The sequence below is a fragment of the Mastigoproctus giganteus genome, chromosome 5 (assembly GCF_048544385.1).
Source record: "Mastigoproctus giganteus isolate SK-2022 chromosome 5, ASM4854438v1, whole genome shotgun sequence".
In the NCBI taxonomy this organism is placed as follows: domain Eukaryota; kingdom Metazoa; phylum Arthropoda; class Arachnida; order Uropygi; family Thelyphonidae; genus Mastigoproctus; species Mastigoproctus giganteus.
In genome coordinates this window covers 185,619,132-185,641,303 of record NC_143579.1, presented here as the reverse complement: position 1 = coordinate 185,641,303, position 22,172 = coordinate 185,619,132, and the positions used below count along the sequence as shown (strand labels likewise).

The window sequence follows — 22,172 nt, the reverse complement described above, 5'->3', positions numbered from 1 at the left end:
GCAAATTAAAAATTGAGATATATTCCATCGATAAATAATTTCCCGTGTCATAATCCCCGAAATTCCTTTCTTCCTCTATTGCTTTTAACTCCATCTCACCAAGTGTACAATTTATTTTAGAACTGCGATACCCCAAAAATAAAACTCTGCATTAAAACATAACTCCAAATTTTCTGACCATCCTTGAAGCTTATTCAACTCTTCCTGAAGGAGCGCTGCTTGGTGCTGATGATTAATCACTCTCAAATCTTTACATTCGAAAATTTTGGTATCATGCTCTCCATCCCTACTTCGATGTCATTTAAGAAAATCGGCAAAAAAAGTGGTCCTAGAATCACTCCTTGGGGGTACCCCGCTAACCAACGTCAGCCCAATCCGAACAATACCTATTTAATTGCAACCTTCTGGCTCCTTCCCTGCAGCGATTCCAGTAACCTCTCGTGCGAGTAGTTATTGTATAAGCTGGAAGGTGTATCTTTATACGGTAAACCTGTTGCCAGCGTGCTCTTTCCCCCATCTGGAAGTAGCTCAGTGAGTGTAATAGACCTCGAATAATGTTGCGACCAATAAAGGACATTGATAACACTCTAGTGCTGTGTAAAATCATAAGTAAATTCTTCCAATAGTATTTCTTAAATGCATTATTCTTTAATAATATCGTAAACTCGTTACTAATACGTAGGTTAGTGCAAATGCATCATTTTAACTTAGCTATCTACCAAAGTAGTTAAATTAATTAATTAAATTGGCATCGTTTTGGTTATATCTCATATTGTGACTGCCTTCACAACGAGTTGCCATGGTATTGTACTACCTCGAATAAATAACACTTCACCAGTGGAGAAGGCTATTGTTATTTATTCTCAGCGGATACCACCACCCAGACGGCACCGTTTCAAAGATTTTTGGCTCCTCTTCGGTGGGTGGGCACTGTTGCAACACCAGAGTACCTGCCCACCCACCGAAGAGGAGCCAACAAGCTTTGAAACGGTGCCGTCTGGGTGGTATCCGCTGAGAATAAATAACAATAGTCTTCTCCACTGGTGAAGTGTTATTTACCTCGAATAAATAACGGATACCACCACCACCACCCAGACGGCACCGTTTCAAAGCTTGTTGGCTCCTCTTCGGTGGGTGGGCAGTACCCTGGTGTTGCACCCACCGAAGAGGAGCCAAAATTTTGAGTGCTTATTAAAATGATGCATTTGCACTAACCTACGTATTAGTCATTCTAGCTCGTAGCATGAGGCCTTTGCCCTTAAATACTTTATAGCGTAAACTCGTTATTTGCCACAGACGTTCTTCCAGGTATGACAGCTTGGACTGCTACCTGGGAGTCTAGAACACTGATGGAACTAGTATTCAGATCCCACTTCTGAGTCAATGATTCGAATTTCTGCAAAGCCGGGTCGTTCTGCGACAACGGAATCCTCTGCTTGCACCTTCAAGATGATGGAATTGTTGGTAACCATGTTTATATATTCGTGTGAAAGGTTAGGAACACTACACTTAGTGAACTGAAAGGAACCACTACCCAGGTGTGAACCCATGTAAGCAGAGGTTGGGGTGTGGTGCCCACATCACAGGGAAATGGCCGACTTCTGTGTGTGACCAAGGCAATATTAGGCGAGAGATGTCTCATCACCGGAGCAATATTACGACTTTGCTTATTGTAGGCTTGAATTGGTGAAACCAGTCTTTAGTCTCCAGAGCAAAGCGTCGACAGCCCCCATCTCTTCTGTCATGCAGTATGAGTGATGTCTTTTGAGGTTATGATGGGCATCATGGCGAGATCCAATAGCCTTTACATTTCGAGAGTGTAGCTCTAACACGGTTTTCGCCGGCCCGCCGCTAAGTAAAATAAAAATAAAATAAATAAATTTTCTGTTTATACTCCGGGACGACCGAACGGTCAGGAGTTTACAAGATACACAGAATACAAGAAACAGCACGGTATTCAGCAGTCACGGGCTTGAACCCCGGTCACTCAAGGCATGTGTACTTATGCACCCGCGCGCCTGACCACTAGGCTACGGCGACGGCGGCCTTAAGTAGTCTACCGGACCGAAATGTTCATCGTAATTACGTTCCTAGTACCTCAGTGAACAGCATTGTATCCAGGTATTATCATAAAGGGGGCCATGGCGACCAGGTTTTTGAGTGTGTTTTTTTTTTTTTTTTTAGATAGGTCTAGGGACGCTTATATGCACATAAATAATATATAAGCTTTGACTGATTATCTTTATTTGAATATTAGGAAAGCATGTGAATAATAATACGTATTAATTCCAAATATTTGACAGAACAACACACCGAGCTTTTTCTTTAATTTCGAATTTTTGGTTTAGGGGTATATTCCCCCCCCCCCGAATACACCCCTGTTAGTGAACAACAGGGTCGGTTAACCTTCATATGTATTTTTTGACTTGCATAGGATATATATTGCACAAAACGTTTGTTACAGAAAAAAAAATGCTTATTTTATTTATGATTACATTTATCACTTTTAATAAATAGAAAACAATTGGCGGATCAACCCCCGCTCCTCACTTCATATATTTTTGCCTCCCTTTCACACACACTTCATGTTCTCTAGTCGCCAACTGTTTTTGTCCTCAGTATAAACTTCGTAAAATGGAAGCTGTAAATAAACGAAAATTCACCACTTCATTTCCGCAAGGGGTCGGATACTGTGGCCTCATTTTTCTTGATGAAAGAACTGATTTTCCGTTGTTTTATTTATTTCTCTTTGTAAAGTTCTTTTTAACAGGAAATTACATTTAAAGCGATCAAACCATCCATGACTAGCATTAAAGCTTGTTCATTCGAACTTTTGCCAAATTCTTGTTTTACACGCATATGTAAACACGGTGCTTTGTTCATAATTGTCCTCATACTAGTGGGCATATGTTGATTCATATCCTCAATATAGACGGCTAAAAGTTTTCCATGCTTTCCATAACATTTCCTTTTGGTTTTTATTATTTTGGTGGCACCCATGGAAGAACCATAATACATTTTTTTTTATTATTTTTTTTTATATAAACAAATCTCACAGAAATTGCCAGCATAGATAAAATCTCGTGCAGTGCCAGGCTACAAACCTGCGAGGAAAAAAAATTGCCCATTGACAGTAAACCTGCCATCGTATGTACAAGGTGCAGCTAAAAAGAAACAAGAAATATTTTTAAAATCATTTATTATTTTAAATTCAACAATTTAAATGTATGTATATCCCCTTCAAAGTACTCTCAATCTTTAATTGCTGCGTTATGTGCTTCTGAATGTCTGCTGAGTCCTCAATTCGTTTTCCTTTGAGGTGAATTTTAATTTTCAAGAACAGAAAAAAGTCGCACCACACAAGATCTGACGAATAAGGCGGGCGCTCCAATGTTGTGATCTTGTTTTTCGTTAAAAACTTTCACTACAACAGAGGAATGACGCGCATTGTCATGATGAAAAGCCATTTGTCCTGACATAAATTGGACCGTGTCTTTCGAATTTTTTCACGAAGTCTTCCAAAAATCTCAATTAACAGGGTGATTTGGCGAGACAAATTCATGATGAACAACATCATGACAATCAAAGAAAACGATAAGCATTGACTTGATCTTCGATCGAGACATTCTTGCTTTCTTTAAACGGGAAGAAGAGAGAGAGAGTTTGCCACTGCATGCTCTGACGCTTGGTTTGCGGATCGTACTTGAAAGACCCAGAATTTACCTCCTGTTATCACTGAATCCAAAAATTTAACAAATCTTTGTTCTAAATTATGATCACTCATTTTGGCGCCGAAGAGTTAAAACACTGATTCACTTCAAGAGGCACAGTTAAATCAAAACTTAACCGATTGCAAAGAAACAAAAGCTGATCTGTACAGGAAAAATACAAGCTAAGACACGAAGACTGGTATGGCGTTGGTAAGCAACGATTCTCATTTCATTTTAGCCACATCTTGATGACTACGCAAACAGAGTACCTATCACAAGCCGAACGAGATTTTTCATTAGTGAAGCGCCATAAAACTAAAAACAATATATTTTTTCAAAAGTTCAGTCATGTTGGCGTACCCTCCAGAATTCTCTCGCGTACCCCTAATGAGTACCAGCAGTTGAGAAACACTGACTTAGTGCATAATCATTATGCGAAGGAGTATATTTTTGGGTATATTTTTGCCGTGTGTACGCCATCTCCGGAAATTTAATTCATACTCCCCCTCCCCCACTCTACTTTTACTCCATCTACTCAATGCACTATGAATAGTAAAACTAATACAACTAGCTTATCAGCAAAAAGATATAAACCTCCCAATAGCTTCTACATTCATTTCAAAAATATACTTGGTCTCATTTCCAATCTCACTGGTATCCAGAGATTTTTTTTTTGCAAATTATAATCTTCATAAGGCTGAGGAAGTCCTTCCCCAGGAAAATTTTTAAAAAATAACGGTGCAAAATGCGCCAAATATACAAATTTGGGGGATTTTACAAAGACTTATATAAAAAAAGTTTTGAATGTTTTTTTTTTTTTTTTTTTTTTTTATTATTAATTTTTATTTTTTAGATCTGAAGAAAAAAACTTGGCCGCTCACCCTGCACTCCCGCTTCTTTGTTGTAGAGTGTTTAATAGTCACCTTTTCCTTTATTTGATACTTCAATAATATCGCACTTACACGAATACACGTTCTCATTCTACAGTGATGCTTTTAAATAATGGCGTCATGAGCACTAATTTGACATGTCAAATTACAGAAGTATAGTAAACTGGACAGAATTAATTTAATAGGTATTATTTATTTATTATTCGAAATATTTTTTATAATGATTTCCAGAAAACATGTTCTCATCATATTTCGTATTACGATTCCTTTTCAAACTGTGCATCTAGCTTAACTCTCCGCCGACGCCGAATTTTTAAATAAATATTTTTTGTTTTAAATATATTATTTTTTATTTGTATTTCTTTTTAACTTCAACTTCCAGAACACCGTTCCGGCAGGAAAAAAGCCCTGGTGACCAGTATCCGTTTCCACCTCCCATCAAGCAATCTGTCCACAATCCGTTAGCCCCACCTACTATATCTGACGCAATTTAAAGTATCAGTTGCCTCGACCGTCACTCCTCTCAGTTGCCAAAATGTTTCGTTCTAATAAAGCCTTTTGCTTCAAAGGTGCACTTGTGCGTATGTCTTCTCGTATATTCCTTGTCAGAGACTTGCTAATCTGGAGTCTACTCGTTTTGATCTTCTCCATCTTAAAATATCTTTACCTCATTTTCTCAAATTCCTCTGTCGAGTCTATCGTTCTCTCATTTCTAAAAATCACTCAGAACTATTTGACTTCCTCTCTATGAAACTGGACTTTTCCCAGTCTAACTTTCCTAACAGTGAAGTTGAAAAAGGCTGGTCGAGATGCTGAAATTTTTCAATTACTGATGGTCTCACACGGCATTTTTATTTATTTATCAAATATCAGACAATCCTAACCACACACATTTTGATCTTTTCGTCACCAACAACCCTTAAAAGTACACAATCAATGTTAGTTGTCTCGGCACAATTCGTTGACAGTTGCTTCTGTCTCTGTCATACAGCCATTCTCAACTTAGCGTTTTTGGTATAACAAGAATGCGAAATGGGATGATCTGCGTTTCTGTTCCTGATTTCTGTTCGTCTTTTCCATTTGTTGGATTACTGTTTTAAATCTTTTGATCATAATTTTTCTCAGATCGTGTTAGAAATTTTTTATAGGAATAAAATCCTTTACTCCGCATTCCACCTTTAAAATCTCGTCCTTTATCGAAACTTTAGCTTTCCAATAAATGTGCTAAGGCTGTTAAGGATAAGAATGTAGCATATCGCAGTTGGTTTTTATCGAAATCTCCAGTTTCGTTTTCTGCCTACACTAAAGTTCGCATCAGTTGTAAAACAGTTATCAATCAATCCAAACTCCATTTTGAACTGGATAAGAGTAGAAAACTTACTTCTGGTCTAAATAGTAGTCGCGCATTCTGGCCTCGTCAAAGCTGTTAGCTGCAACTTCTGTCCATCTATATGCCAACCTCTGTTACAACCTCATAGTTCTGCTGCATCCTCAGCAAAAATATAAAGCCGACTTACTAGCCTTCTACCCTACCAAATACACGCCACTCGATGCCTCCTATGGTTTTGCGACAGAAAAATATTAGAATTCTGTGTAGTCATGATGAGAAGATAGTTCCAGGGTCTATCGAAGTTTTGAGAACATGTGGAGGAACGCCATAGATGGCGTTCCTCCACATGTTCTCAAAACCTGTGCTCCTGAGGTTGTTCTTGACATGTTCTATGTCACCTTTTTTACAATTGTGCGGGGAAATTTGCTCATATCCAGCCAGTTTCTAAAATTACACGTTACAGTTACCTTTGCTCTCTCCAAAATAATGGAGAAATCCATTAACCGCCAACTCTTAAACTATCTTCTTAAATCTCCCATCTGATCAATCATCGCCAGTAGGGATTTCGTCAGTGTTAATCCACTGGTGATATACTCTATTGACTTATGCCATTTATCTTTGGACAAATTATTTTATTTATAAGACCATTCCAAACACAATCTAAAATTATATTTGGCATAATTTTTGCTACTGAATAGCCAGTTTTCTCTGACTACACACTGTTGGAGACTGTAGATGGCTGTCTTCTAACTTCTCCACTAATGCTAATGTTTCCCAAGGTTCGGGTCTTTCTCCCACTTTTTTCCTGTTATAATTATATACGTACAGGATCTCCCCGACTTACGTAAGGGTTGAGTTCCGCTGAACACTACGTAAGTCGGATTTTCCCCCATGCTTGTGCAGCACTCGCAACTGTGCTCGCTGAATTGATTGAATCAAAAAAAGAAATGTTCGACGAACATGTAAATAGAATTATTTATTGTATTTATTCAATTTTTTATCTCATGCGAAGGAAAAATGACAAAAGAGTGCAATTTAAAAAATTTCAAAATTTTAAAATTACAAAAAAAGAGGAGATAGGCATAACGTCAGTAAGTTTTACCTCTCGAGCATCGTTGACAGAATCAACTGATAAGTAGGCCGCTCAATCTTACGAAAGAACATATTAATGGATGACTGGATGGTGACTTTTTTCTTTTCATCGTAGATTTCTTTGTACCAAGCAAGCAAACCATTCACCTCTCTGTTAACTTTTAAGAATCGTTCGCTGTCAGGATCCATCTTCTCAAACCTCGCTATTACCGATGCAATTTCACGAAATGTCTCGGCTCTTCATTTAGTTCATCTTGAGCTTCGTCAGTATTTTCTTCTTTCACTATCGCTACCTGCAAGTCAATAAGTTCTTCGTTAGATAATTCCTTCTAATCTTCCTCTGTTAACTCCTCCACGTCTTTGGCATCAACCTCCAACTGAAGTAGCTCTGCAACCTTTACAATCTTATCTGTAACCTCTTCATATGATTCGTCTTTTTCAAATCCTTCGAAGCCTTTTACGTGCCGTGGGCATATTTTCTTCCATGCGCCATTTAAAAAACGTTTAGGAATTTCCGTCCAGACCTTATTAACGTTTAAGATGGCGGGGTAAATATTGTAAGATTTCCAAAAGTCTCTTAACGTAAAATTTTCCTCATCATCTGCTGCAGACAATGCCTGAGCAAGTGTTGTGCGTAAATACAGTAGTATGCTTTTAAATTCGAAATAACACCCTGATCCATAGGTTGGATGAGTGAAGTCGTGTTTGGCTGTATAGAAATATGACTCTCGCGTTCGAATTAAAATCGTCTAGATGCGTAGGATATCCAGGATCAATATCTAATAGAAGCAAAATCTTGAAAGGAACGTCGTTGTCTTTACAATATTTTTCAACTTCGCAAATGAAGCAACATTTAAACCAATTCTCAAAGAGAGACATTGTTATCCATGCTCTCTGGTTCGATCGGAAATGCACGGTAGGGGCTTTTTGATGCCCTTAAATGCACGAGGATTTCAAGAATGGTACACAAGCAGTAGTTTTAATCTGTAATATCCCGCTGCATTAGCCCCAAGCAAAGGCGTGGCCCTATCTTTTGAAACATTGAAACCTGACATTGTCTTTCCCTCTTTGGCAATGTATGTTCGATCCGGCATTTTTTTCTCATGCAGAGCAGTCTCGTCAACGTTAAAAATTTACTGCGTTGAATAGCCGCCTTCATCAATATTTTTTTCCAACACATCACAAAATTTCTCTGCAGCCGCAGAATCGGCACTAGCGACTTCACTGCATACTTTAACATTTGTGGAAGCCAGTGCGATGCTTGAATATATTAAACCACCCGTTGCTTGCCACGAACTTGGGTTGGGGTTCGCCGTACTTATCCCTAATATCATTATAAATGCTTGTTGCTTTTACTTGAATGGTCATTAGAATCAGGGGCACTCGCTTCGGAATCCGATTTTCCATCCATATTATTAACAGCTCTTGCATCTTCGATATAGCACCTGAACGCTGTTTTGTGATCACTGTTGATCTTAAGTGCGTTGATCCTTTGACATGTTCTTTTATACGCGCACTGTCCTTTAAAATAATATTAACTGTTGAAGCAGCGAGACCTAATTCCCTTGCAATAGATGACATCCTTTGTCTTGCTTCGTTACTTCTTAATCATTTTTAATCTTCATTTCTAAATCAATTTTGTTTCGTTTCCTGGTACTTCCACCACTTGCACTTTCCGTTGGCAGCTTTCCCTTCATCATTGTAATACGTAAATAGGAATGAAGAGAAGTGTCAGAAAATTTGTTTTTTTTATGATTGAAGATTTCTGTGAAGGGGAACACATTTCACCATACTATCGTAAAAACCCACACAATTGCAGTTATCGGTATTATCGCAAATGCAATAAGATAGTTTACTACTCGTTTATAATTAGATACACTAACAGAAAAGCCCAATAAATCGGATAGTTCAAATTGTTTTTATTGTTTTTTTGGTCGTGACCTTTTTTTTTTTCTTTTTTGTTAGTTGTTGGCGCATCGGCTTCTGTGGCCATAATGCACCTCCCAAAGTTTTTGCATTTTATTGTAATCCAAACCCGAGGCGCGATGCGAACCCGCGACCTTTGGGTTGCCAGGCGGGCACTTTACCCACCTGGCTAGCCCGGTCGGCGTGAAACGTGCTTTAGAAAAATATCACAAATGCGTTCAAAACTGGTTCTTATAACAGGAACATATGATAACGATGAAAGTGTAGTGCAATTTCCATTAGAAATATGATCTTTTAGAGAGATAAATAGCTTAGTAATACAGCGAAATTTTCAACTTCTTTGACTTGGAACGAATTACAAAAAAAAAACAAAAAAATAATGAGTTATTGGGTTCACATTACGATATTTTCACGATACCTCAATTTATTCCTAAAGGATTCACAATAAGTTTCCACGTTTTTTTTTTTTTTTTTTTTTTTTTTTTAAGTTTGCACCGGCCGGGAAAAACTTACCTAAAGTCGAATTTCCGTAAGTCGAGTATTACGTAAGTCGGGGAGTTCCTGTACCTTCTTCTGAATGGGAAATCTTTTGCTGATGAGTGCACAGTACATGGCATGTTTCAATTAGAAAAACCTTACCGTGAACAAACAGCTTCTAGTTCTCGAATTTCCACCATCAATTCCTTAAATGCTGAACTCCAAGTAATTCTCCAATGGAGTGAAGAAAATTTGTTAATCTCGGTCCTAAAACTCAGTCCTGTCTTGTTTCTCGCAAAAGAGTCTACTGCTCCTGTGCTGATCTTCGATTACACTTAAATTTCTGGACAACATCGCATATCTCTGTTAAGGATTACCCCGACTTCAAATTTATCTTGACTAAGCTCATCACGAACATTGCTTGCTCTGCATAAAAAAAAAGCTAATTTTTCTTTTTTGTTCCCACCCCACATTGTTCCCATCTGGGGTGGTGCCCAAGAACCTCTCTCGATCTACTTAGACTCTATTAAATTGAGGGAAATTAAGTAATTAATGACCTGTCTCTTACGAAGCCCTTCCACACTTTTTTTTTTAATTCATAGACGTTCAGTTTCTTCTGCGTGACGTTTTCCACAGGTACATTCACACGCAATGTTCTTCTGAACTGCCATCTCTAATTCCGCCGGTCTTTTCCAAACTAATCTGAATACGTGCATCAACTAGTCAACATCTATTCACTGTCCAACTCCAGACTCACAGAACGTTCCCTTTTCCTCATTTATCTCTTCTGCTTCCTGTGGGATCCTTCCTTCACACGTATTACTCCACAGAAATTCAGGTCTGATGCCAACAAATATCTTCTGTCTTCTCAGCTTTAAACCTATGCATGTTACTGAGTATTATAGGTTCTAATACTTTTTGTGTTTTGGGTTTTCATAAGAATAATACAAAACAATATTTAACAGAGTTTGTTATTTCTTATTTAATCCTTTAAACTCTTTAGCAACCTTTAGCAGTCTTCAGCAAAGCGGTTTTTCTCGTCGTATTCGCAAATTTTGGGAGCGTTTACAATTATTATTATTTTTTAACTCCGTTGGTAAACAGCTTACTTAGTGGAGAGCACTTTCCTGCGCGTATACTTAGCAAAATCTGGTTCAGTCATCAAACCGGATGTGGCTCTGACCTTTTTATTCAAACGCAATAATAAAGTGAAATATTACTATAGTACTTCCTGAATTTGCTTATAATATTATGGCGAACTTAAAAACGAGGTTGCAATCGAAAGTTTCAATGTCTTCAGTGTTAAAACTGTAGAAAATTTATAATATATTATCTATGCATAATTAAGAAAAATTAAGCAGTTTTCCTAGTCGTGCCGGAGTATAAACAGAAAATTTATTTATTTATTTACTGTAACACAAAACTCTCTAACCATCCCATTATGCAATAGGGCGCCTCCTATGTTAGTATATAAAATATCAGAACTTTTACCTAATTTTATCAGCTCCACTGACAGGTTTTAGAGTTCCATTAGTTATTGTTCCTAATTCTTCTTCTTGCAAATTCGACTCTGCCATAACTGAAAGTGAAACCCATAATCATTTATAGTAGATTGTAAAGGATAGAGCATATATACACTTAAATTAAGATCATGTTATTAAAAAACTTAGATCTCTTAAAACATGTTACATCGCGATGTTCAGACGAACACTGCCGCTTGCCTCAAATAATTCGCTGTTTTCAAATAAGCAGCTTACTGAAATTCAGAGCACTATTTCTTCTTATTATTTTTTGTGTCGTGGAAAATAAAACAGCAGTTGAAGCTTTATTCTATTTCAAAATTATATACATATCAACTGTATCTGTTTGCTTATATCTGACGATAAGGTATGTCCCAATTAATATCTCAGAAAATATTCAATAAATTCAAAATTAACCTTTCATTATTTCATACCCTTACAGTATAATGAAGGTTTACATTATTATGCAAATATGAGCAGTAGCGAGAAGGGTACCAATACATATTTGTATCAACATAATACACGATAAAGATCGCGTGAACTGATACTACGACTAATGTGGGGTAAATTAGCCCATACCCCTTTCCTCACACAAAACCCAACGAACGAACCTGTATAAATAATTTATTAGCTACAGTTTCAGTCTTTGATTTGTGCATTTTGCGTAATCTAATACAGCTGATTGTACAACAGCGACATCACCAATACTCTTAAGAGCACGCATAGTATGGCTAATGAGGTGAGCCGTATCGCTAGCTGAGCTTTCTCCGAGATACTTTGAATGCATTTAGGTTGGCACATTTTTAGAAATGCAGGGTGACACTTGGAAACTTTGGTAACACTAAATGACGTTCTCGCTAGTGGACGAACCCACCGCTTGGCAGGTATATAGGTACATTGCATTCATGTAGACGGTAATTCGATGTGAGTTTGGATAAACGTCGTGAATTAACTGACTTTGAAAGAGGATGATAGTGGGCAGGGGCGTTCCTAGGGTATGTGGCGCCCGCATGCCAATCGCAATTTTGCGCCCGGGTGCTGATCGAAATTTGGCGCGCCCCTTTAAAATTTTTTTAATATGTGTATGTAAGTTTCATGTTTTCAGGCGCCCCTTGAACGTTGGCACCCGGGTGCAGTGCACCCCTTTCACCCTCGGGAAACCCCGCCTCTGATAGTGGGTGTGCGATGCATGGGTCACTATCGCTGAGGTGGTACAGAAATTGCGCTATCCCCGTTCAAGAGTATTAAAAGTGTATCGAGATTACGCCATTTCCGGAATAGCATCTCATCGTGGACACATCATGGAGAAAGGTCGTGGATGAACGTGGCCGTCGACCAGGGCCCTGCCAAGCCATTTTAATAACTGAGGCAAGAATGAAAAATTGCGCCCTACTGTTAATCATGGCAGGAAACGTTGGCAATTATTTAATCTTTCTTTTGGCGTCTCTTTCAGCTTTTAATCTGAGGCAAGAGCCTCGTTCGTCTCGCCCTTGGCACGGCTCTGCCGTCAACGTCTGTCTTGCATTGTTTCAGCCAACTGGAGAGCAACAGTGGCACAAATCATCGCTGACTTCAACAAGGGAGGAGCCAGAAACGTCTCCACCAAGACCACCAGGAGATCATTAGCCGCAGTAGGTTATGGGACCCACCAGAGTCTCATTGCTAACACCACTACACAGGATTCTACGCCTCAACTGGGCGAAAGAACATTGGCACTGGACCTTGGATGATTGGAGACGGGTCTCCTGATCCGATGAGTCCCGTTTCCAGTTATTTCGAGTGGACGGGAATGTGCATATCTGGCGGAAACCGCACGAAGCTATGCGCCCGTCATGTCAACAAGGAACTGTTCAGGCAAGAGGACGGTCGATAATGGTCTGGGGCGTATTCACCTGGCACAAGTTGGGACCTCAGGTACATTTAGACGCATCTCTGAACAGTCCAAGTTACGTGTCCATCCTTGCAGACCATCTGCATCCCTGCATGGTCAGCGTGCACCCACAGGGTAATGGACTCTTCCAGCAGGACAATGCGCCTCCTCACAGAGTCGTGGTGACTAGAACATGGTTCGAAGAGTATTCCGCAGATTTTACCACCATAGAATGGCCTCTCCGTTCACCGGACATGAACCCTGTGGAGCATCTTTGCGATGCTGTGGAAAGGTCCGTTCGAGCTTTGGATCCTCCATCCAGGAATGCGACGGAATTATGGACAGCCGTGCAACAAGCATGGTTAGAAATACCTGTGGAACGCTTTTGGGAACTAGTGGACTCAATGCTTCGCCGTGTGACTGTCCTTATCTGGGCGAAAGATGGGCCTACCCGTTACTAGGTAGGTATCCCATGATTTCTGTCTACTCAATATATATCTAATCATTATTCACTTCATGGACTACACATGGAAATCAGTTGGGAGTTGGATGGCGTTTCTTACGGAATAGATTATCAAAGGCAATATTTAGAATAAGTGCTGGGCAGCTAAAGACCATGGGGGGGGGGGAATCAGTATATCGTGTCTGTAAATTGTATGGTTGGTTTGTCTATTTTTGGATGAAAAACTTGAATTACGACTAAGTCCATATTGATTAACTAAGTTTATTGAAAAACGTCAGCAATTCTTAGATGTATACTATACCAGTTACCAGGAATACTCCATTACTTTCAGAAGTAATGCAATATTTTTGTCATTTCGTTTTATTGAAACTTGAGATGTATGAACCAAATGTAGTGCTATCAGAGAGATATTTTCAGCAATGTAGTTGTGTTTCTCATATGTTTTCGTCTTTTTAAATTTGTAAACATAGAGGGCCCCCTAATTAATTTCAATAAACTATTCACACAGCGGCGTTTTGCAAAAAAAAAAAAAAAATAATAAATAAATAAATAAAATAAAATAATAATAATAATTCACGAAAAGAAGAAAGCTATCCTTCAACACGAACATAAAGAAATTTTGCTTTTTACTTTTAACATTTCTTCCAAAAATTCATTTTTGAATGAAAATATTTTAGCATTAGGAGACAAAACAAATTCTTCGATACGAAATTAATATTCAGCTTTAAATGCGCATCGCACTTATCCATTAGAACCGTGATTTGCAGTTGCTGCTAGCACTATTAGTTATTAAACTTATCAAATTATTTTGAAACCAGGCTATTGACGCTATGACATTGGCTTACCTGTAAAGACATTATCCAGTTGGATATCTGAATCCTTTTCGTTCCTGTCAAGTTCAGAAAGAACAGCTTCTACAATGGGAACCATCATGGCAGTGGTAGCTGTATTACTTATCCACATTGATAAAAACATGGTGGTCAGCATAAACCCCAACATTAACCTGAGGAAAGAAGACAAATAAGTATGTTACTAAACAACCTAAAACGGTTGTTCAGTGACATACACTAAACAACCTTTTGACTGTTTAATGATGCCATTCATAATTAGGGAAGGATTGTTATTTTTTGGTTTTTAGGAGCATTAGCAACTAAGGCCACATTGCTCCGGGGATGTGCGGTCATTCCCTTACCTTTCCACATCCTCCATATTTGGTGGTCACAGGCTCGAACCCCGGTCTAATCAAGAAGCATGTGCTACGCACTGCTGCTCCTGTCCACCTGGCTACGGAGGTGCCGTTAGGGAATTACGTGCTTGTTTTCCATTAAAATTATTACTAAAAATAATACCACGTGAAAATAATAATATAGTTCATTAAACTATTCGCCTAAACATTAAGGTAACGTTTCAGGTATCTTACCGATACTCATCATCGGACTGTGATGTTCGGGGAACAAAAATGGAAAGGGTTACAAATTTAAACACAATAAATTATCAATATTACAATTACAGTAAAAATAAACAATTACAATTACGATTTGCAAATAAACAATTCTAAGTTTGGATTATTGTTACAATATGGTTGCCTAATTTAATATCTGGTTCTATTGTAACAATAATCCAAACTTACAATTGTTTATTTGCAAATCGCACTTTTAATTGTAATATTAATAATATTGGTAATTGTAATCGGAATATTGATAACTGTAATTGTAATATTGGTAATTGTAATCGTAATATTGATAATTGTAATTGTAATATTGGTAATTGTATTCAAATTTGTAACCTTTCTATTTTTGTTTCCCCAACAGCACAATCTGATGATGGGTATCGGTGAGATAACTGAAACGTTACCTTAAGCTTAATGTATAGTAGTTTAGGCGAATACCTTAATAAACTATATTATTAATTTCACGTGGTATAAGAGTGGTATTATATTTTGTAATAATTTTAATGGATACCATTCATGCTAAAGTTGTACGCAAGTCCTGAAATGTAGTTTCAGTGACAGCAAAACTTACACCACTTGAATAACCACACCTGTTTTTCGCTATCAGCGTAAAATTAAGAATTTTTGTCATTATTTAACCTTAATCATAAATCATACGATGGCCTAAAGAGATATACGAGAGGTTTATAAAGTTATTTAAATGTAATTTAGTTTTTGGATAAATAAATTCTACAAATGTACCTATGGAAGTATTATCTTAACATACAGTATTGCGTAATTACCAATGTGCAGTTTTTATTTATTTTTTTAAATTCGTTGTTGAAGGACTAAAGAAATCCTAATTTCTTTCATCTTATTTTTGTATTTTCTTTACGCTGAATTAGAAGTCTTGTTCATTCTTTTAACGTGATGATCATCCTTCCTTCAGAACAAGAGCCACCAAGTATAACCAGTTGGGCATTTAATAACTGAAATGAATAACCTTTTCACGCTAAGTGTTAATACTGCAGGAGAAAGACGGGTTTAACTTAGTAATAAGAGTATTAGTAGGATAAACTTGAGCCAGATACATGTAGTTTTTTCTTCCATGTTGTTGTTAAATTCCAGTTAACGTCATACGTGTGAAAGTCGATAAAAGGTAACAGACAACTCTAAATATTTAAATATTTATTTTAAATTAGTTCTAATATAACTGGAATTAAATAAAGATAGAGAATACGTTTTTAATAATAATAAAAAAACAAAAAAAAACATGCAGACAGGACATTCCTCCTACTGCACCCGGAGAGATATTAATGAAACATTAAGTTTTCTGAGCAATGCAAACAGGCGGCAAGAGCAGATCATGGACTTTTGTCAATGATATACAGGAATTTTGCTAACAGGAGTCTATATCCTTCCTAAAATGCAGGGATTTACATCCTAAAATGAGGCCTCCAGGTCTGGACGCCTCATTTTAGGAAGGATGTAGATTTGCTTGAGCACACGCTCAAGCAAATCTACATCCTATAAAGTGTATAGAGAAGGGCAACAAGATTGGTGAGGGGAATGAAGGGATCCTGTTACCAAGAGAAGCTTAAGTTCTGCAAATTGAACCGGCTGGAGACTAGGCACTTGCGAGGTGATTGAGGTGTATAAGGCCTTGAATGAGTTGAGCACTCTGAATTCTGATGGGATTCTTCCGCTTGCTCAGATTACGAACATAAGGGAGCATAAATTCAAATTGAGGAAAGATAGTTGTAGAATAGATGTGCGGAAATTTGCCTTTAGCCAGCGGGTGGTTAATTGCTGGAACAAGCTTCCATCTGTCGTTGTGGAAGTTGATAGCTTAAATAAATTCAAGGAGGAACTGCACAAACTTTTAGAGGGAATGGTTGTGTGAATTTTTTTTTTTGGCTGATGCTGCATAATCTCATGCGCTTGCTTTCTTGCATCACATGCCTCTTTTACTATGTTATCTCTTTATCTCTCTATACATTAAAAAAGTTTTCCTTCTAGTGATATTTATTCGAACCAATGGGAGAAGAGGACGGGGAAATTACGTCACAACAAATGCGCAGGTAAATAATTACATAGATCCATTTCCTAGTTATAAATCGTTCAGTGCGTTATAATGTTAACATATTAGTATAATGTTATTATTATATAAATATAACATTATACAACACAAAATCATACAAATATTTACAAAATACTAAAATATTTACGTTCATACCTCTAACTATATCGGGACAATGGGTCCGTTCATCAGCTGACATTAATATACAAAAAACGTTACAATGGAACATCAAATTATGCTGAGTGAAGAGAGAGTGAGGGTGAAGCACGTGCACGTGCTTCACTCTCACTCTCTCTTCCATGGTACACTGTGATGAGTACAGAGCTCTGTGAAATGGCCAGATACAAGTATGGTTCTGTCTGCGAAGTGTGTCTTGTTCTGTTGTTTTGTTGTATCAGGCCACTTAGCTACTAGGGAGCAGTGATCATCAGGATGGCTACTCCCCAGTTCCCGTCCACGCTACGAGGAGGCTGGCCACAACAATATGCGTACTGTCGAAAGTGACAAGGTAAGAATCCCGCATCCACTGGAGGAAAAATCACTTCCAGTGGATGGCAGCAAATCCCGTACCAGCAGATAAATAAAAAAATATATAATAAAATAAAAAATAATAATAAACAAAATAATAAATAAATAAATAAAATTAAATTTAAAATAATAATAAAATAAAAATAAATAAATAAATAGAAAATAAAATAAATACTACTACTAATAATAATATATATATATATATATATATATATATATATAAAGAGAAATAAAAAAAACAATGAATGTAAAGAAATAAAAAAACAAAAAAAAAAAATGAAATAAAATAAAAAGAATTCTCAAAAAAAATGATTGTAGGCAAATAATTAAAAAAAAAAAAAACTGCCAAGAATAATGAATTGAGCAGCGGTCATGTAGCTTAGTGATGGGGTGGCAATCAGCAGTAGTCGCGTCGTCAGAGAAATCAGTAGGTAAAGTCTGGTTCCCCTAGATTCAAAATAAAATGTCAGATAGACTTTGGCCAGGGCGACACATGGCAGAACAGAAGACTCTGTGGAACTGATACCAGAATTGTACGAAGGGAGGAAAAACATATACAGTCAATGATGGTGGGTGAAATCACAATTCAGTTACTGTATAAGGCAGATAGGATGATGGTAGGAAAACCGGTAAGCTGGCACAGTCTGCTAAAAATCTTTTGCAAATTCTTGGAAGATTTCAAGAATTTCCTTATTTGAAATTAAATCGTGTTCATTTCCAGGAGCAAAGTGATGAGATGTAGTCGAGATCTGTTGCCGAAGTTCTTGGTAAATTGGGCAAGAGTAAATTACGTATTGTCAGTCATCGATGCCACAGCATAAGCAAGAATCTGTAGTGGTCAGATTAAACTGTAAGAGCTTAGCATTCAATGATCCATGACCTGTTATTAAGTATGATGTTAATATCTATGTAATATCGGTGTAAATACACCATAGATAACTCTTAAGAAACTACGATTGTAGTGTGGGAGACATCATTTGCTCTGTTTCTCATATTGTGCTCTTCCTTCACAACGAGTTGCCATGGTATTGCACTACCTCGAATAAGTAACGCTATACTAATAGAGGAGACTATTGTTACTTATTCTCAGTAAGTACCACTACCCAGACGGCACCGTTATAAATATGGTATGGGATAAAGATCACTGTTATCCTCATACTATCCCTATTAGACTTAGGAAAGCAAAAAAGATGTAGTAAGGTGATAGTAGGAGAGGTAGAGGAAGGAATGCCGTAGAAGGAAGAAAGGGACAGTTACTCCTTCAACTTACACTACTCAAAAGCTCATAAATTCCTCGAATAGGCAACGCTTCCCCATTAGAGAAGATTGTTACCTATTCTCGGAAACTCCGTGAATATCAGGCACCCCAGACGGCACAGTTTGAAATATGGTATGACATAAAGTTCTCGGTTATCCTCATACTATTCCTATTAGACTTAGGAAAGGGACAACAATGTAGGAAGGTGATAGTAGGAGAGGTAGAGGAAGGAAATGCGGTGGAAGAAAGAAAGGGACAGTTGCTCCTTCAACTCACACTCAAAAACTCATATATTCTTCGAATAGGCAACGCTTCCCCAGTAGAGAAGATTGTTGTTACCTATTAGAGGAAACTCAAATGGCCAAAAACGGCGCCTGCCCAGACGGCAGGCGCCGTTTTTCCAAGAATCTATTAGGCTTAGAAAAGAGATAAATATGTAGGAAGGTGATAGTAGGAGAGGTAGAGGAAGGAAATGCTGTAGAAGGAAGAAAGGGACAGTTGCTCCTTCAACTCACACCTCATATATTCCTCGAATAGGCAACGCTTCCCCAGTAGAGAAGACTGTTGTTACCTACTCGAGGAAACCCAGCTCCTTCGACTCGCACACAAAGCTCATATATTCCTTGAATATGCAACGCTTCCCCAGCAGAGAAGATTGTTGTTACCTATTCGAGGAAACTCAGTGCGTCCCCAGACGGCACCGTTTTTGAAAATAGTATTGGATAAAGATGTCTGTTATCCTCAATATCCTTATTAGACTGAGCAAAGAAAAAAGAGGTAGAAAAGTGACAGTAAGAGAGGGAGAGGAAAAGATGCCGTAGAAGAATGAAAAGGATTTTTTAGTTGTGATTCACCTGAACTCAAAACTCCATGCCACGAATGGGCAATGCGTCCCCCTGACGGGGACTATTATTACCCAATCGGAGTCCTACAAGGATCGTTAAATTGATCCCCCGGTGCCGTTTCTGGCTATTTGGCCTTCATCATTGGGTAAGTAGGCTTGCTGGTTAAACCAGACTTGTTTTCCAGTTTCCAGATATTTATATGGAATTTACCTTCAAGGACCCTATATGGATCCTGCTTTGAGACTACCTAGCGGCCTGTATGGCTGAAAAAAACAAACAAAAGAAAACTCCCTGTAATGAGCAAACAGGGACACATATTTTTACACCTCGTACCTGGTCTGCCTCCACGAGGCAGAGTCTGGACAACGTTAGGTTCCATTAGGAGCCCGATTGATGACCAGACACGACACTACACATGTACACGACACTACACATGTACACGACACTACACATGTACCCATACCCTTTTAAACCTCTGGCATTGACAGTGTTCTGTTTCACACCCACAATGTATAGCACGCGGAGATGGGGGAAACCCCTGGTGCCGTTTGACACTAAACACACTCTACACTCTACACCTCAATCCGATTGGGCTGTTCACTCTCCCACTGACACACTCCAAGGAGGGCCCAGTCCATATGACCACCTGGTTGGCGGCCGCCTGGAGTTGGCTTGCCCTACATGGGTTCTAGGGTCATCCCCCTCTTTCACACTCCTGTTACTTCATGCAGCCTTCAAAGCTCGGCTGCCGTTCATCTGGGAGAAACACCAAATGCTTTCAGCTGACTTGGTCCCTTTCTTCTAATAATTAAACTAATTTGTTGGGTACATACGCTTCCCTAGCCGAGACTGATCATTACCATCTAAGCATACGTTGTTATCTATTAGCCGACATAAAGGTGTGGGGAAACACCATAATTGTAAGAATCTTTGCTTACCAAGTTGTAGTAATTCTAGTAGCAAAAATCCTCTTATTGCACCATGCATCATTCGAAGGGTACATTTTGACACCTCCTCTACAGAGCCTTCTTTTCTTTTTCTGATTTTCCAAGCCTGATATTTACCTTCATTTAAGAAGTATATTAGGATGCGCGTCGCTCTGGAAATCGGGGCCGGGAACTGTAAGAATAGTACTTGTTCCCTGGTCAAGCATGGTATTCCCATTGTTTTGTGTACACTAAGCCAGATGCGCTGAATAACCGGACAAGAGAAGAATGCATGTTCCACTGTTTCACACGCCTTACAGTAAAAACACTCAACATTCATGTGCCCTCGAAATTTGGCTTTGTTCTTCTCCACTGGCAGGTGTCCGTGTATTATTCTCCATGCCAGGTCTTTCCGTGACAATACATGATGATGTAGGTCGCCCAACATGTGAGTCACGTCCAGTCTCAGCCAACTGCGTGGCACCGGTACTGGCAGTGTATTCATGTCGGATAACTTCCAGTATATTTCCGAAATCTTAAGCTTGGTTCCCATGTGCAAACTCCCTGCAGATAACTCTTATAAGTGCTTGATTACCAATTTGTAAAAGGGTGTTATTATTTCTACTGTTGGACCAGTGTGCTCTTCTCCTAGTAGTTCAGTAAACCTTCCCATATTGTACTTTACTAAGGCAGCCGCTGCATGGGCTCCCCGTAGGGCAGTCCAGTCTTTAACACATATGCCCACCTTAATCACTTTAACCGTGGTACTTCATAACCCCCGTCCCACTTCCTGCGGTATAGCCTCTGCTGCATCACTTCCTGTTGTCTGCTGTTCCAGAAGAACTTAAATAGTTTTCGAGTTAACTTTTTCTGCACGCAGTAATTAAATGATGTCATTGACACAGTATTCATCAGAATCGGTATCAGAATCGTCCACATAATACACAACCTTCCGGAGAAAGATAGCATCCCCAGATTCCACTCTGACAGAGCGTCCTCCCAAGCATCTAGTAATTGTCGGGACGATACTACCGGATATTTCACAAAAGGAACCCCTAGGATAGTTATAGGTGCTGTCGAGAATATGAGTCCTGCTGGCAATTGTACTGGAGCCTCAGTTCCCCAATGTTGACATTTGGCCTTGCTTTTGTTTAGACAGGCCACTGGATAAGCTGAAATGACTGAAGGTTTCCAGCGCTCTTTGTAGAGAACTGTTATCCGCCAAAGTTAGGATCAGGTCATCCGCATGTGCTACATATTTGCAATCAGAGTGTGGGCCAGGAAGATGAACCCCGCTAATGTTTTTAGAAATAGCTAATTGCCTTAATATGGGTTCTAATGCCAACGAGAATAGTGCAGGGCTTAGTGGGCACCCCTGTCTAACTCCCCGTTCCTGTTTTATTTTCTCCGAGCTGTAGCCACTAATCAAGAGTGGTGTGTGCCTTTTTGTACAGACTTATAATGGCTGTTTCTAGCAAAGAACCCATTCGGACTGTATGCAGATTTTTAAGGTACTCATGGGAAAGCTTATCAAAGGCCTTTGCCAAATCCAGTACAGCCACCACTACACTGTATTGTTTCTGCTTACAGTATCCTTGCAAATCTTTTAGAAATGACAGATTTGCCATTACAGATCTTGTTGGAATTGCATATGTTTGATTGGGGCCTATGATGTGCCCTAAATGCCTTTTGAGTCGAGCGTTTAATACTTTGGCATACAACTTACAATCTGTATTAAGTAGTGATATTGACCTCCATTCGCCCACTTCTTTCCCCATTTTACCCTGTTTTTTTGAGAAATATGGTTTGGGCTTCTATAAATTCTTCC

The 22,172-nt window shown here is 38.6% G+C and overlaps 1 protein-coding gene across 1 annotated transcript in view; it reads right to left on the bottom strand.

The window, feature by feature from the left end:
- Positions 1-22,172, bottom strand: part of LOC150085927 (Na(+)/citrate cotransporter-like) — a 189,690-nt gene that overhangs the window by 112,474 nt on the left and 55,044 nt on the right. The window contains exons 4-5 of the mRNA XM_090373586.1: positions 14,124-14,281; positions 10,917-11,004 (exon numbers count right to left, since the gene is read on the bottom strand). Of these exons, the coding sequence (XP_090229712.1) occupies positions 10,917-11,004; positions 14,124-14,281 (246 nt within the window). The remainder of the gene's footprint in view (positions 1-10,916; positions 11,005-14,123; positions 14,282-22,172) is intronic.